Here is a 16030-nt window from a genome sequence, read left to right on the forward strand (position 1 = left end):
TCATGGGGTTTGTTTTAATGTTAACACGTATTTTAAGTTGTCTCAGCAAAATATAGAACATACTTTAAATAACTTTTAATGATCTGCTTTAAGGTTGTTCACCAGTGAACTTGGGCTGATATGATGCAAGGTCAAATGATCAAGGTGCTTTTCAGTAGAATGACTTAGGTACACACACAGAGTTTCATTAGTTTTAAACAAAGATGAGTAAGTAGATGAAAATACTAGGTATTGTGTTATTGTAGATCATTTTTGGCTAAAATATTAAGAAGATACGGACAATTAATCAGAATGAAATTATAAACAATTCTTCTTTTTTAGCAGGCATGTCCCTCATCACAATGTCCTCGTTAACAATTTGATATCTAAAGTCAAAAAGTATGTCACTTGGTAAAATCAGAAGGGAATTTAACCTTACTTAGTACAATGGTAGGTGGCAATGCAAGGAAATGTTAAACAGAAAAAAAAATATCATAACTCCTTGAACAATTGTATTATAGCCTCCCTCTTGGTGCTTAAGCCATGGGGTATATTCTTTTGTCCCTGTAGATTGCTTGATCTGACCATTTTAACCTTCAGTTGTCTGTCTTCATACAATGAATGTGGTCACAGTATGACCCACATTGTCCTTTGAGCCAGTAGGTCAATGTCACTTTGATCCATCTGTATTAAAATGCAGACGGCACGTTTTATTTATTATCAGGATTACTTTGGGACAAAAAAAAATGATAAGTTCTTATTAATACCAGGAGAATGAATCGCTTATGGTATTCAAGGCTCAATTGTCTGTGGTCTGTAATGGTCATTATTATGCACCCAGATACAAATTATGGCCGTTCGTTGGTCCGTCCGTTTGTTGTTTCTACTCCATATCTGCTTAACCTCCGGGACGATTTTCATAAAACTAGCATCATTGCTAACCTTATCAAGACGATGTGCAGTGCGCACAACCAATGTCACTAGATCAATGTCTGTGTCACACTTGGAGGTCAGAGGTCAAAGAGCTTAACTTTGTTTTGCTTTATATTCTATAAACCACTTGGAACATTTTCATAAAACTAGCATCAATTGTTTACCATGCGGAGCGCAGTACACGGTAGCTAGGTCTAAGGTCAAGGTCATATTTTGAGGTCAAACGTCAAATAGCTTTATAAATTTGTTCCCACGCCATATCTTCTAAACCACTAGAATGAATTTCATATAATAAACCTCAGTTGTTTACTACTTCAACACGATATGCATGTTGCATAACCCCCGTCATTAGGTCAAAGGTTAATGTCACACTTGGCAGTCAAAGATACTAGTAGATTAAATTTGTCTTTGCTTCTAATCTTCTTAATTACTACTGGAATGATTTTCATAAAACTAGCGTTAGCTGTTCACCTGGTCACGACGACATGCAAAGTATACAACACTGCTCATTACATTTTAGTTTCCCTGTATCTAAGTGGTGTCAGGGGGTATTTATCTCTATTTAGCTCTAGTTGTTTTATGGCCAGGAGGTCGAAGTAAAAGGGGAGAGTATTCTCGAGTCTGAATTACGCGCCCATTTACCATAGGGACACGTTTGCTTCACTTAAATGGAGGAAAAACGCTCTTTTTATTGAAAACTGTTAGACAATTTATTTATTGTAAACAAATGATACAAAATTAAATAATAAGAACTACGTTGCTGCGTTGAAGTCCGCTTATTTCTCTTTCATCTAAACGAATTTCGAGCAAAGTCTCAACATTTCAAGAACTAGATAAATATATGTACATGTATATAAACACTTTAACTGGAAAAAAATAGGATATTTAAAGAAGCATTTTAACTACAAATGTAAATCATGATATGAAAGGATGTACAACGTAGAATAAATAGTATTGTTAACAGAGAGAACTGACCATTCTCATCCTCTTGATGTTTGACGTAGTCCCAAGACTAACCTACTTTCGCGGCGAACCTAGTGCCGAGACGAACCTATAGCCGAGACGTACTTCTGGTGTCATTATTTTGACATCTGATATACGAGAGTATTCATATACATAGATATGGACCTTTTTAATTGCTGGTCAGTTATCAATCACATTTTTTTCTTTTTGTATAAAATGTATTTTTACATGAAATTTCAAACATTATATGCAGGAGGTATTCACATATAAAAACCGACAGTTTCACATTTTAAGCTGTGTTTGTTCTGTTGACCTGAGCATTTTGGCAAGCTGTCCACGTTTTTCCAGATCTTGCGTTTCTGTTCCACCACCGATACATCTTCCGTTGATGAACACGCGGGGTACCTGTCAATTTAAGATGTTAATCTTGAATCGTCACTGGATTTGTCAAATTCTACAACTTAAGCTGAAATTATACATACAGCAGTATGTGATCTATGTTAGACCAAGTGCCAAATTAGTTTTAATAACTTTAGTATTTCATAAAACATTAAACGTAGAGAATACAACAAAACCGCCTGCAAGGAAATGAAAAAAGAACACTTTTTTATAAACAAGAGCTGTCGGATGACAGCGTGCTCGACTATTCGAAGAATTGATTGAAGAATGGGGTCAAAATATTTCTACAGGTATTCAGACAAAAGAAAAAAATACATCAGACAAATAATGTTCTTGTATTTGTGGATTTCGATAAGTCTTGCACTAATAGCAATGTGTGAACCAATTTCAAAGTCCAAAAAGGGCCATTATTCAGCCTAAATAGTTGTCAGAGTTATGTACTCTTGCCTACAGATGGAAATCATGATGATAAACAAGTGTTCAAAGTTTAAAAGCCATATGTCAAATAGTTTTGACAAAACGTGGACTTGTTTGAAATCAGAACCAATTTCCAAGTCCAAAAAGGGCAATAATTCAGCCAAAATATATGACAGAGTTATGTACTCTTTCCTACAGATAGAGACTATTAATAGTATTATACTGAACAAGTGATAAAAGTTTCAAAGCCATATGTCAAACACTTTACACAAAATATCAACTGGTACGAAAACTTAACCAAGATTTCTAAGTCAAAAGGGGCCATAATTCAGCCAAAATCCTTGATGAAGTTATGTACTCTTGCCCATAACTGGACATGGTGATGGTAAACAGGTGTTGAAAGTTTCAAAGCTTTATCTACAAAGTTTTTGTCAAAATATGAACTGGTACGAAAAACTTAACCCAGATTTCTAAGTCAAAAAAGCTTTATCTCAAAAGACTTTGTCAAAATATGAACTGGTACGAAAAACTTAACCATGATTTCTAAGTCGAAAGGGGCCATAATTCAGCCAAAATCCTTGATGGAGTTATGTGCTCTTGCCTATAACTGTACATGGTGATGGTAAACAAGTGTTGAAAGTTTCAAAGCTTTATCTCAAAAGACTTTGTCAAAATATGAACTGGTACGAAAAACTTAACCATGATTTCTAAGTCGAAAGGGGCCATAATTCAGCCAAAATCCTTGACGGAGTTATGTACTCTTGCCTATAACTGGACATGGTGATGGTAAACAAGTGTTGAAAGTTTCAAAGCTTTATCTCAAAAGACTTTGTCAAATTATGAACTGGTACGAAAAACTTAACCATGATTTCTAAGTCAAAAGGGGCCATAATTCAGCCAAAATCCCTGATGGAGGTGTGTGTTTTTGCCTATAACTGGCCATGGTGATGGTAAACAAGTGTTGAAAGTTTCAAAGCTTTATCTCAAAAGACTTTGTCAAAATGTGGACTGGTACGAAAGGTTTAACCAAGGTGCGACGCCGATGCCGTGGTGAGTAGATTAGCTCTACTTTTTCTCCGAATAGTCGAGCTAAAAATAAATTGACAGGAACATTGTTAATTTTCGTGGCCTTTGTTTGGAGATCAGGTATAGTGCAGGTTTGTCTGCATACAAATACGGTTATGAAACAACCAAAGATGCAACTTATAATTTAGTGTGTAACCCATTGAATTGCGTGTGATATTTTAGTCGTTTGTGTATCAGTGAGCGGATCTGTCTGAAAAAAGTCTTACCGATTGTGCTCCCGTCATTTTCTTCAATGCCTGTTGTAACTGATAACAATTAGGTGCTCTGTCTATCTCCCATACCTCGTAATTTCCATTATTTAATTCCTTCCCTACATACTTCTTCAACACACCTTTTGCCATTTTACAGTATGGGCAATAAGGTTTAGAAAATACCATCACTTTCTTGCTACTGATTTTTTCTTTAATGATTGCCTTAGCCTCTTCCATTTTTGTCTTTAAGTGTCCGATTTTATTGTACAACTGTTCCTCCTGAATATGGTACGTTTATGCAGCAGGTCAGAAATCCGTATACTACCTTAATCAGTGTTATATATAGATCAATATCCATTAGGTAGTTCCTACGGATCAGTAATCAGGACAAAATACATGCAGGTATTAAAGACATGCAATGTACATCGTATTTGTTAAATGTGTATTGTACAAAAGCCTGGAAAAACATTTATTAAACTTTAACTATTAAATGAGACGTCTGCGCAGGGAGTTTGAAAGAAACATCAACCCAAAAGTTCATGAGAAGATTCACATAAAATATGTTTTGAAGTCTGTCCGCGTTCGCGTCCAAGTCACTAAAGTCTTGCATTCTTTAAACTGTTTTTTTTTTCTCTCTAAAATTGGTAATTAAAATGCCTTTGAACTTAATACATGTCTTAAGCATCATGAGAAGCCCGCACAAGATTTGTTACATATCTCTAGCTTTTTTTTTTTGTCAAAATGACGTGGTTAAAACGTCGCAATTTGTCTAGCCCATTTTCGTTTCACGAAGGGATCCTAACGTATCACCTTAAGTCAAGACGACATGCAGAGTACATACAACTGTCATGCAGTGACATAAGTGTTTAACAACGGTCTAATAATTTGTTTTAAAATGATTAAAAATAGTTGTATATGTTTTATGCGGTAAATTATGCAGTTATTTTTTTAAATATCGTTCTTTTATAAAGTTTGCAAGTTTTAAAATATTTTTGTATCAAAAACATTTTAGACCTGTAGGCTATAACTATATCCTTGGTAAAATTCATATCTTTGGTAAAATCTTTATGATGCCTTTTATGGTGATAAAACTTGACCGCAATGTTTGACCATAATTTATCTTATCTTTAATGAGCGGAAACCCTTCAAGCACCCTTTTATCGTTGAGCCTGCAGCAGTACGTCGAGTTTAAAAGCGTGTCTTTTCCTCGGTAAAGTCACTCTTCTTGTAGACTTTACTTGTGTTGTTTTACTTTATTATTATCATTTGTGGATTTATAATAAAAAAAGGAAAAGACACATAAACTCTTCTTGGTATTTTATGTAAGAATTTACTATTAGTTATTATTAATTTTTTTCTGCAAAATAACATTTCTATAAGACAATATTTCAATAATTACGCATTGGGTCAGATGTGAACTGTTATGTTTATTTGTAAATTATCTTTCATGGTTTTGCTCATTCATGTATTTTTTATTATAATTCAGTACTTAAAGCATTTTATATGTTGTTTTTTTTTCTCGCAGAATAATGTTTCTGTAAGATAAGGTTTCTATAATTAAGTATTCGGGCAGATATGAATAAAGCATTTTATAGTATTAATGTTTCTGCAGAATAATATTTCTGTAAGATAATATTTCTATAATTAAGTATTCGGGCAGATATGAACTTTTATGTTTATCTGTTAACTAACTTGAATGTTTATGTTCATTCATATATATTTTTGATATAATTCGATGCTAAAAGTATATTTGATATTTTAAGTAAGAAACTAATATCATTTATTGATGATTGTTCTTAGGGCAAATGTAAAATATTTGTGTTTATTTGTTAATTCACTTTCATGTTTTTATTCATTCCTGAATATATTGTTAATAATAATTCAGTACTTTTTACAAATATTTTAAACGCTATCTGCTAGGTAGAATGTCTCTATCGGCAAGCAACTACAGTTGCATTTTTCAGTAAAGATGAACACTTTAGCTCAGTCTAGAAGTTCTAGTTAAAATTTGCATTCAAAATAATGAATATGGAATTATCTCATTGGTCGTTATATTTTTATGTGTTTCGGAATGAATGAAATCATACACTAACAGTTATATTTATTTTGTTTTAGTATTTGTTGGTAAATCTGTATGACTTGTTAGTGATTTCGCGACAATTTAACATTGCAGTCATTCTTATATGCCTTTTATGAATGTTTAATATAAAATTAAGTATTAATTATTTGATTATAAGGACTCTTCTTGTAGACTTTACTTGCGTTGTTTTACTTTATTATTATCATTTGTGGATTTGTAATAAAGAAAGGAAAAGACACATAAACTCTTCTTGGTATTTTAGATATCTCGGAAGGAGTCACGATAGAGTACACATAACGGCCACACGGCACAAAATATGTAAAAACTCGAACTTTGTCAATAATTTTAAAAGAACAAAAGAATTTACATGCTGTCGTTATAAAAATGTTTTATTTCTTACTAAACGTTATTAAGATCTTGCAGTGACAAACTAATTGCTATTATACGTCTTATTGCATTTTATTATATAATCTTAATATCTGTTTATGAGATAATAATCTTTTGACACGCAAGGACAGTGGTCCCTGGTCACGTGAAATCGCGTGAAATCTCACTAGGTATCGCGGTATGCGAGATTTGTTGCTAGGGGACATGTAGGTTTCCTGCAATATCATTGGTTAATTTTATTGTTGTCATGAACCTCATAAAAAGTCAATGATGACAGAAATTAGAAGAATTTTACCTACGAAATAAGAAGGTTTCATGTCGAGATATCTGACTAGATAATTACAAAGTTTTGATTAATTTAATTGTGTTTATAGAAATTATTGTTATTATGTGGACATCCATATATTGTTGTTGGAAACTGAATAAAAGAAGAAACAGAATCTGGATTTCGCTTATTCCTCAATTAAGTGGACTTGAGCTAAACAAATAAATAAATACTCGAAAAACAGAATTTGAGCAAAAAAAAATTCCCCACAGAAACTTTACGTAAAACACGCGCAGCGTTACACAACCCTGAGCATTTAAGCTAGTTTTTTTTCTTCTAAAACTATTAAGTCAAATGCCTTTGAACTTAATACATGTCTTTAGCATCATGAGAAGCCCTCACAAGATTTGTTACATATCTCTAGCTTTTATTTTGTCAAAATGACGTGGTAAGAACGTTCATGTGTGGGGATCGAAGGGATCACGCGTTGGTCCTAACGTATCACCTTAAGTTTTAAAGAGTTGTCTTCTTTATGATAACCTGTAATTATCACGAAGATGTAATAGAAGAAGGGAGGCAAAAACAATAACACCTTTTGTACTTTTCATTAAGAAACAAACATTTAAGTAATTAATTACTCATAAACAGATAGCAAGCATGCGACGTTGCAGGCTCGATGTAAATTGTATACATGACAGTAGTAACACAGTATATCAGTTTACTAAAATATAAACAAAAACAGATGTGGCATACAAGTATGCTTTTTTTAAGATTACATACACACAGTTTTATCGAAAATGATCATAAAATGTTAATAGGATGGAAAACAATCAATCTTAGTCTAACAGTTAACATGTCAGTGATGATTTCGTTTATAATATTATATTAGCAACGTAATTGGATTTGCGTATCAGTCATCAAACATCATCAAAATGCAGGAACACACAACCCCAGCCTTCCCACGGATTTCACACTTCCGCTGTTTGTAGATTCTTAGATGTTGTGGATTACAGGAATGGTCTAAAACTGCTTCTGCTGTATTTTTTGTGCTGTTGATTTCTTGAGCATTTCTACTAGCTGTTTGCTACTATCCAGAGCTCGAGTTTCAGTTCCACCGCCGATACATGTACCATTGATGAACACACGGGGTACCTGTGAACATATAATATTTGTTTTCTACTATATTGATTTCGTAAAAGTCTCTCTCTCTCCCATCCCTCCTGTCTCTCAGAGACGAGCAAATAGATAAACTGGAAGACATCACACTTGTAGACTACCCCCGGTATTGGTAGTGGGGGATGAAAATGTCGTAGTATCTTTTCCTGTTTGTAGGTGAAATTGAAACCAGAATGTTTCAAAGCATTAATTTATCTTTATAGTGGTCTTTATTTGTACGAAGTTGGCCGGAACAGTATTGCCTCGTAGTAAGTATTAATGCACAAACAGCCTTCAAAATGCATTTTCTTTCGAAAAATTGTGAAAAAAAAATGGAATGAATGAATCTATAGTGCAGAAATTCGGTTTGAAGTTTCTCATAATAATAAAGAACTTAAGTTTACAGTCTTACCGTTCGTGCTCCAGTCATTTCCGCCAACTCCCCCTGTATCTGACCGCAGTTGGGATCTTTGTTGATTTCCCATACCTCGTAATCTTCAGGTTCGATTATTTGTCCCTTACCCACATACTTCTCCAAAACGTTCTTAGCCATTACACAAAAAGGACAGCCTGGCTTAGAAAATACCATCACTTTCTTTTTGGCGATTTTATCGTTAATAATTTCCTTTACGTTTGCCATTTTAATATTATCCAAGATTACCGTACAGGTCAAGAATCCGTACTACCACCTGAAAAAGCAATAATTACAGGTATAGTATAAAGCAAGTATGAAAATTGATACTTTCCTTTAATAGGACTGACTGGATTTAGTCTATTGAATACGATCCACGAAATATCAATATCGATTAACCGTGCGCGTAGCCATATGTAGCTACATATAAGCCCTCTTTTACACAATTTATAGAGTGAAACCTAATCCTGCATCAATGCAATGGAAAAGTAAGTTATATTTGTGTTATATGCTGTGCATGATAACACAGTCATGCATCTAACAGTCCTGAAATTGTTTTCTTTAGATTTCTCATAATTCTAGATATTTTTCTCATACTTTGATGCATATAAGTGATTGGCAGAGATTGTTCTCTTTCCAGCTTTTTCGACATATTTTACCTTGTGAAATTCTGTGATATTTGACTTTTTTCCGAAAAAATCGTCTATTTGTTGACAAATTTCACCACAACAAAATGTCACACTTTCCCCTTTGATCTTACATAGTTTTCTTTTCAAGTTGCTAATCCTTGTAGTAATTATGCTTACTTTTTCATGGCTAGAGGTAAAAAGTGCTTGGTTTGCATGTACTAGGTCTCCAGTTTCCGTCTGGATATCGCGTTCATTTGGAGTGTTTAAGGTACGTGTGAAGGCCTTCAGTATACACACATTTTAAACTAGCCCGATGTATTTCATATCCAGATGGTAACTACATAACAACAATTTATTCCTTACAGATTTCTGGATCTAAGGGTTCAGTCTGACTTTTACTTGCATTTTTTCTTTCACTATACTATATCAGGAATGAAGGGTATCTATCAAATCTTTGAGTCAATTCCGTCCACACACAAGTTTCAAGTATGTTTCACAGTCAGTATGAAGAACAATGCCATCCACATACAGGCTACAAGTCTGTGTCACAGCAAGTAGGGCAATATCGTCCACAGACTGCAAAACTGTTTCGTAGTCAGCAAGTAGGACAATGTTCACATACAAGCTTCGAGTCTGCTTCGCCGTCAGCTTGTAGGAAAATGTCGTCCACATACAGGCTGCAAGTCTGTTTTGTACTTTGCATGTAGGGCAATATCGTCCACATACAGGCTGCAAGTATGTTCCGCAGTCAGCAGGTATGACCATCTCGTCCATATACAGACTAAAAGTCTCTTCCAATCAACAGGTATGACAATCTCGTCCATATACAGACTAAAAATCTCTTCCAAAGTCAGCAAGTAAAACAATGTCATCCGCATACAGGCTGCAAGTCTCTTCCAAAGTCAGCAAGTAGCAATCTGTTTCACAGTAAGTAAGTATAGCATACAAGCTCTCAGTCTGTTCCGCTGTCAGCAAATAAAACAATATCATTTGCAAACGGGCTTCAGGTCTGTTTTGCAGTCAGCAAATAAAACATTGTCAATAACATACAGGCTGCAAGTCTGTTTCGCAGTCAGTCAGTCCACATACAGGATTCAAGTCTGCTTCGCAGTCAGCAAGTACGACAATGTTGTCCACATGTATACGACTTCAGGTCTGTGACTACAATTAGGACCGCGTCGTCAACATACAGACTGCAAATCTGTTCCACAATCAGAAGTAGGACAATGCCGTTCACATACAGGGGTCAAGTCCGTTTTGTAGTCAGCAAGTCCAATATTGTCCATACGACTTCAGATCTGTGGCTGCAAGTAGGACAACGTCGTCCATATACAGGCTGCATGTGTTCCGTAGTCAGAAAGTAGGGCAACGCCGTTCACAAACAGGATTCAAGTCTGTTTCGAAGTCAGCAAGTACAACAATGCTGTCCGCATATATTTTACTTCGGGTCTGTGACTGCAAGTAGGACGACGCCGTCCACATACAGACTGCAAGTCTGTTCCACAGTCAGAAAGTAGGACAATGCCGTTCACATACAGGATTCAAGCCTGTTCTGCAGTCAGCAAGTTGTCAATTTTGTCCACATATATACGACTTCAGGTCTGTGGCTGCAAGTAGGATAACGTCTTCCACATACAAGCTGCATGTGTTCCGCAGTCAGGAAGTAGGGCAACGCTGTCCACAAACAGGATTCAAGTCTGTTTCGAAGTCAGCAAGTACAATAATGTTGTCCACATAATTATATTCGACTTCGGTTCTGTGACTGCAAGTAGGACAACGTCATCCACATACAGGCTGCAGTCAGGAACAGGAAGTAAGACAATGCCGTCCATATACAGAATTTAAGTCTGTTTCGCAGTCAGCAAGTACGGCAATGTCGTCCACATAATTATATATGATTCGGGTCTGTGACTGCAAGTAGGACAATGTCATCCACACACAGGCTGCATGTCTGTTCCGCAGTCAGTAAGTACGACAATACTGTCCATAGACAGGACCCAAGCCTGTTTCGCAGTCAGCAGTTACGACAATGTTGTCCACATATACTCGACTTCGGGTGTGTGACTGCAAGATGACAACTTCCTCCGCTTACAGGCTGTAACTCTCTTTCGCAGTCAGTAAGTAGCTCTAACAGTCCCTTATCTACAGACCAGGTTGGCTGAAGATGTACCAAACAGTTCAGGAGAAGAAATCGTTTCAAAGCATTTCTAATTTAAGGCTAAAAGCTGTCAGACGGTAGCAACGCTCGACTATTCAACAGCCTTGTCAACTGATAAAGCATAGTTTTGTAAAATTGCAAAACAGGGTTCTGGAACCTGTGCAGTGCATATCAGCCCATGACAGTGGACAAGTTTGTGAAGTTTCAATCCATTCCCATCAGTGGGTACTGAGATACCAACTTACATACAAAAACTTGACCAAAAACTGCTAAGTCGAAAATTGGGCAAAATTTTATAAAAATGCCAAGCAGAGTTATGGAACCTGTTCACTGTATGTCAGATCATAAAAGGGAATAAGTGTATGAAGTTTCAATGCCTTCCCATTAGTGGGTACTGAGATATCTAGCTTACATACAAAACCTTAACCCAAAATTTCTAAGTCGAAAAAGGGGCATCAAAATAGATTTATGGAACCTGTGAAATGTAAGTCAGTTTATCACTGTGAATAAGTGTGTTAGGTTTCAATCCATTCCCACCAGTGGTTACTGAGATACCAGCTTACATACAAAAACTTAACCAAATCGACGCGGACGCCGACGCCGGCGCATGTGTGAGTCTAATATCTCTACCTCTGTATCTGTATCTGTAAGTATACGACGCAGGACCACTTCTGGTATAAGGCGTCGGGATGAGTGATGTCGTTCAGTAACGATTTAAAGCTCTCAACTGTTTCCGCGCATGCGATATTGTCTTTCAGCATATTCCAATCCAGCACTGCCTAATAAAATCAAAGCCTTGAAATGTCTGATGATTGCGGGTTTTGGGTAGATTTATTTTCTGTTTAAATGCGAGTGTATGAATATACATGAATGAGAAACAAATACAAATTTAATGTGCCTCATATCTAAGATGAACTCTGCCTGACCTAGCTGGTGATGTAACCATGGGCAGGAATACCTTATCATTGATAGATCTTATATAATCAAATGGTCAGTGTGAGTGGATACAGGTTGAATAAGAACTGCTTGTTCATTGATAATTCATCCGCATTGTTCATGAATGGGACTATTTTGTGTAACACATGAACATCATTTGGATGTGATTCGGAATAAAATAAAGATGCTATGATTGTCAGAAATACACTTTAACTTTGGTAGCGGGATAAACCCGCAACCCAAAAGAATGTCTGTATTGGTCTGAATTTGGGTTGTTTACTTTATAACAGTTTGAGTGGTTATAACAAAATTTTTCAACGATTTTTGAACTGATGCTGTCACTAATAATTTTAGGACGTATTCGTCTTCTATTAAGTACTGGTGTTAGATAACTATTTTTGTCAATTGCCAGTGTAATGAAGTACGTATTTCGACCCCCATAGAATAATGACCCCCTGGTCATTATTCTATAGAAAAAGTGACCCCCCCCCCCCCCCCGGTCATAGTATTATGACCTCCAGATCATAGTACTATGACTCCCCCACGTGAAGTAAACTGAACCTCACGAAGAATATTGACTCCCATAAAAAAAACGACCCCCGGTCATTTGGTCAAATTTAGTGATAACTCATGTATCTAAGGCCTAATTGCTGCATTTTATGCCCCCACTCGGGGGAGGGGGCATATAGATTTGCCCTTGTCCGTCCGTCATTACGTTTGACCATTAACCCCAGATACCATCACTTGACACAGAAATCAGAGCATTCCGCAACGGGAAAATGGATTCTATTTCTAGACGCTGTATCTTGGTGTATACATTTTTTTCAGCAAAATAACAATTCACAATACGTTCACAAAACACACCAGTGTCAATAATCCCTGCAAACTTCGGTATGAAGTAATTCTTCAGAAGAAAACTGCAGAAGAAACTGCTAGCACAGAACTTAGTATTAATAGAAGTTGCAATACTTAGCAGTGGCAGTAAAGTACGGTAGCGGCAACAATAGAAGTAGTAGTAGTAGTAGTAGTAAAAGTAGTAGTGGCAGTGGTAATGGCAGTGGCAGTAGCAGCAGCAGCAGCAGCAGTAGCAGCAGCAGAGGAATAAGTGACAGCAACAACAGCAGCAGGAGAAGAAGAGGTAGATGTACAAGACGTATTAGTGGAAGCAGGTATAGTAGTATCAGTAGTAGCAGTTGTAGTAGTAGTAGAAGTAGTAGTAGTAGTAGAAGAAGAAGTACATGTAGTAATAGCAATAGAAGTAGCGGCACCAGTAGTAGTAGTACAATCAAAATGTTAACTATTGGCAATGGGGGGTACTAGAGTTGTAGATCTAGTAAAATTGTCCGTTAGGTTTGGTGGGGATCACTTTTTAATAGATATTATCGTCGAAAGTCTTTTTAGCAGCCGGTGTTTTACACGGAAAGAGTAACTTTTTTAAATAGAATAATGTCCGGGAATCGATATTGTATGAGAGTTCGAATGTAGTAATTTCGGCAGTGAGTATTTTACATGGAAGGAGTCACTTTTTCTATAGAATAATAACCGGGGGCGTTATTCTATGAGATTCGAAGGGAGTCATCTTTAGGGAGTCAGTATTTTACTTGGAGGGGTCAGTTTTTCTATAGAATAATGACCGGGGTCGTTATTCTATAGAGTTTTCAAAGGGAGTCAGTTTCTTGTAAGGGGAGTCAATATATTACAGGAAAGGAGTCACATTTATTATAGAATAATGACCGGGGGTCGTTATTCTATGGGGGTCGAAATACTTCATTACACCGGCACCATACCCCTGATGATTTTATAGATAAAAATGACCCATACTCAAGTGTAGACCGAACAAGTGAAATATATGCAAGTTTCCTACAGTCTTGGGCACAATCCCAAAGTTGAATTTGCTTTTTTACAAATATTGGTGAAATGCGTTTCCCATGTAAGATCCTTTGATATAGGTTAAAGGTAGAGATTTGAGTCCACTTGTTGTAAGATGGTTTTATCTAGTTCGAAGAAATTTGACTTCTGACGGACACTTAAAATATAACACTTCTTAGCATTAAATTTCATGCCCCATAAGTTCGCTCATTTTTCTAGAGCGTGTAGATCATTCTGTAGAAGAAGATGGTCATTATGTGAACGGATGGGTCAGTATAATAAACAACCATCAGCAAACAGGCGTACTGTAGATTTAACGGAATCTGGAAGATCGTTTATGTGACATAAAAACATAAGGGGGCCAAGGACTGTTCCTTTGATGTAAATGTAAATTTTATGTATAATATTATCTTTCATAAATTACAAAACAAAACAGGCGTCTTCAGTTCACACATTTAATGATATTTATTTAATTCTACAATACTAATTTTATAGATCAAATTAAAACTACGATTATATTACCCGTTTTCTATATGAAACTTTTTTTATATTTTGTCCCTGAAAAGTGTTAATAACAAAACGGCGTGGGGGAGCTTGTGGTGTGCGGGTTTTCGGTACCGTACACACAAGTTAAATTGCTCCATTCAGGTATTTTTGCTTGTAATTTTCATTTTAAATGAGATAAAAAATGTCGAAGACATAAAAATGAGTGTCTCGAAATACATTTGGGGTGAGTGTTTGAGAAAATTATTGAGAATGTGTGGCAGACGCTTAGTGCCGATGAAAGTAATCCTTTTTTCTTTTCTTTTTTTTTTATTATTAGCATCCATTGAGAAATAATGACATTATAAGCAAAATATCTAAATCGAGCAATTTTCCCGGGGAAACGGTACCGAAAAGCCACAAGGGTGGGTCGCCCTGTAAAATGGAAAGGCGGATATTAGAAATATTTCGAAAAGAATGCTTATGAATTGTAAAAAAAAAAAAACCCTCAAATTATTGGTCTCTTTGAATGTAAAAAGAATATCTGGTTATAGATTTTAACATATCACAGATCATGTTATAATATCTGAGATCGAAATAAGATAACATGTAGTACAAATGGAAAACAATACAAAGAGAATAATTTAACAAAACACATGATTGTCGATATAATATGCTGTAAAATTGATTAGGATTTCACTGGGTCAATACCGAATAGAAATCTACCATCTCTCACATTATTTTAACTGAAGTGACAATTTACACATTAACAAGATATAACTTGGCTCTGAATTTTCAAACTTCTCCAAACTTCTCCAAACAGGTTGACGTTGTGGTGTTGTAAAACTGATGTTGTTAGTGCTGGAAGTTCTAGTTCAGCATTGCCCTAAGTTCACCCTTGGCATGCAGCGCCTTGGTTTCAGATCCGCCACCGATACATTTACCGTTGATGAACACGCGTGGTACCTGTTGTGAGTAAATAAACCATAATTAAAGTAAACGTAGGTTAAAACTTCGATCGGCAGGTATGCGATATAACCGCAAAAACGAAACGGTAGGATAACACTCCCTGCACAGTGATGGTGATGCTACTGGTTTCTCATACATGTACATTATATATTCTACTGCTACCTACATATACACATGGCCTATCTCGGACTATAATTATTTTCATTCTCTTTGAATAAAAAATTTAATCAAATGTAACGCGGTAGAAAACTAATCGCTTTTGAAATTTATTAAATGACGCTAGAAAGTAAAGATTAAGCTTACCGTTTGTGCCCCTGTTATTTCGCGTAGAACAGACTGAATTTCTGAACAATTCGCTTCATTTTCTATCTCCCACACTTCATACTCGTCAGCTCCTAGATTATAGTTCTTTAGTACATCCTTCGCCATTGTACAGAACGGACAATAAGTCTTAGAAAACATCATTACTTTCTTGTCGGCTATTTTAGCCATAATTTTGTCCCTCGTGTTAGCCATAACTGTTAGTGTTCTTTGTTCTAATTATTTATACGGACGATCTGAAGGGTCAAATATAGATGTACGATTATCTCATAATGTGGCTGGCACGTTTTTTGTTGTGAACATGAAATACATAAATTTCATTTTCAGGTATCCGGTCCACAAATAAGCACATATAATTCTAGTTCCATTTGAAAGTGTATTGTCTACTGAAAAAGAAA

General features: G+C 35.9%; 3 protein-coding genes across 3 annotated transcripts; all 3 read right to left on the reverse strand.

Annotated features, from left to right (window-relative positions):
- Positions 1 to 1597: 1597 nt before the first annotated feature.
- Positions 1598 to 4275, reverse strand: LOC123565845 (uncharacterized). The gene is made up of 2 exons (XM_045359621.2): positions 3984 to 4275; positions 1598 to 2280 (listed from the first exon to the last, which is right to left on the reverse strand). The coding sequence occupies exons 1-2, from the start codon at positions 4203 to 4205 to the stop codon at positions 2158 to 2160; spliced, it is 345 nt and encodes a 114-aa protein (XP_045215556.2). The 5' UTR covers positions 4206 to 4275; the 3' UTR covers positions 1598 to 2157.
- Positions 4276 to 6419: 2144 nt separating this feature from the next.
- LOC123565844 (glutaredoxin-1-like) lies at positions 6420 to 8572 on the reverse strand. Its single transcript, XM_045359620.2, has 2 exons — positions 8268 to 8572; positions 6420 to 7852 (listed from the first exon to the last, which is right to left on the reverse strand). Exons 1-2 carry the CDS (start codon positions 8493 to 8495, stop codon positions 7721 to 7723), a joined length of 360 nt encoding a protein of 119 aa, XP_045215555.2. The 5' UTR covers positions 8496 to 8572; the 3' UTR covers positions 6420 to 7720.
- A 5728-nt stretch (positions 8573 to 14300) lies between these two features.
- On the reverse strand, positions 14301 to 15993 carry LOC123565843 (uncharacterized monothiol glutaredoxin F10D7.3-like). The gene is made up of 2 exons (XM_045359619.2): positions 15615 to 15993; positions 14301 to 15308 (listed from the first exon to the last, which is right to left on the reverse strand). The coding sequence occupies exons 1-2, from the start codon at positions 15825 to 15827 to the stop codon at positions 15213 to 15215; spliced, it is 309 nt and encodes a 102-aa protein (XP_045215554.2). The 5' UTR covers positions 15828 to 15993; the 3' UTR covers positions 14301 to 15212.
- Between the last annotated feature and the right edge of the window lie 37 nt (positions 15994 to 16030).

Source organism: Mercenaria mercenaria, chromosome 8 (genome assembly GCF_021730395.1).
Source record: "Mercenaria mercenaria strain notata chromosome 8, MADL_Memer_1, whole genome shotgun sequence".
Classification (NCBI taxonomy): Eukaryota; Metazoa; Mollusca; class Bivalvia; order Venerida; family Veneridae; genus Mercenaria; species Mercenaria mercenaria.

Bases quoted from the DNA above. Each gene is read 5' to 3' on its own strand.
- LOC123565845 (XM_045359621.2), bottom strand. From the start codon at position 4,205: ATGGAAGAGGCTAAGGCAATCATTAAAGAAAAAATCAGTAGCAAGAAA. The intron at 2,281-3,983 runs GTAAGACTTTTT...TTAAATTGACAG, and splicing joins AAATGACGGGAGCACAATCG to GTACCCCGCGTGTTCATCAA.
- LOC123565844 (XM_045359620.2), bottom strand. From the start codon at position 8,495: ATGGCAAACGTAAAGGAAATTATTAACGATAAAATCGCCAAAAAGAAA. The intron at 7,853-8,267 runs GTAAGACTGTAA...ATATGTTCACAG, and splicing joins AAATGACTGGAGCACGAACG to GTACCCCGTGTGTTCATCAA.
- LOC123565843 (XM_045359619.2), bottom strand. From the start codon at position 15,827: ATGGCTAACACGAGGGACAAAATTATGGCTAAAATAGCCGACAAGAAA. The intron at 15,309-15,614 runs GTAAGCTTAATC...TACTCACAACAG, and splicing joins AAATAACAGGGGCACAAACG to GTACCACGCGTGTTCATCAA.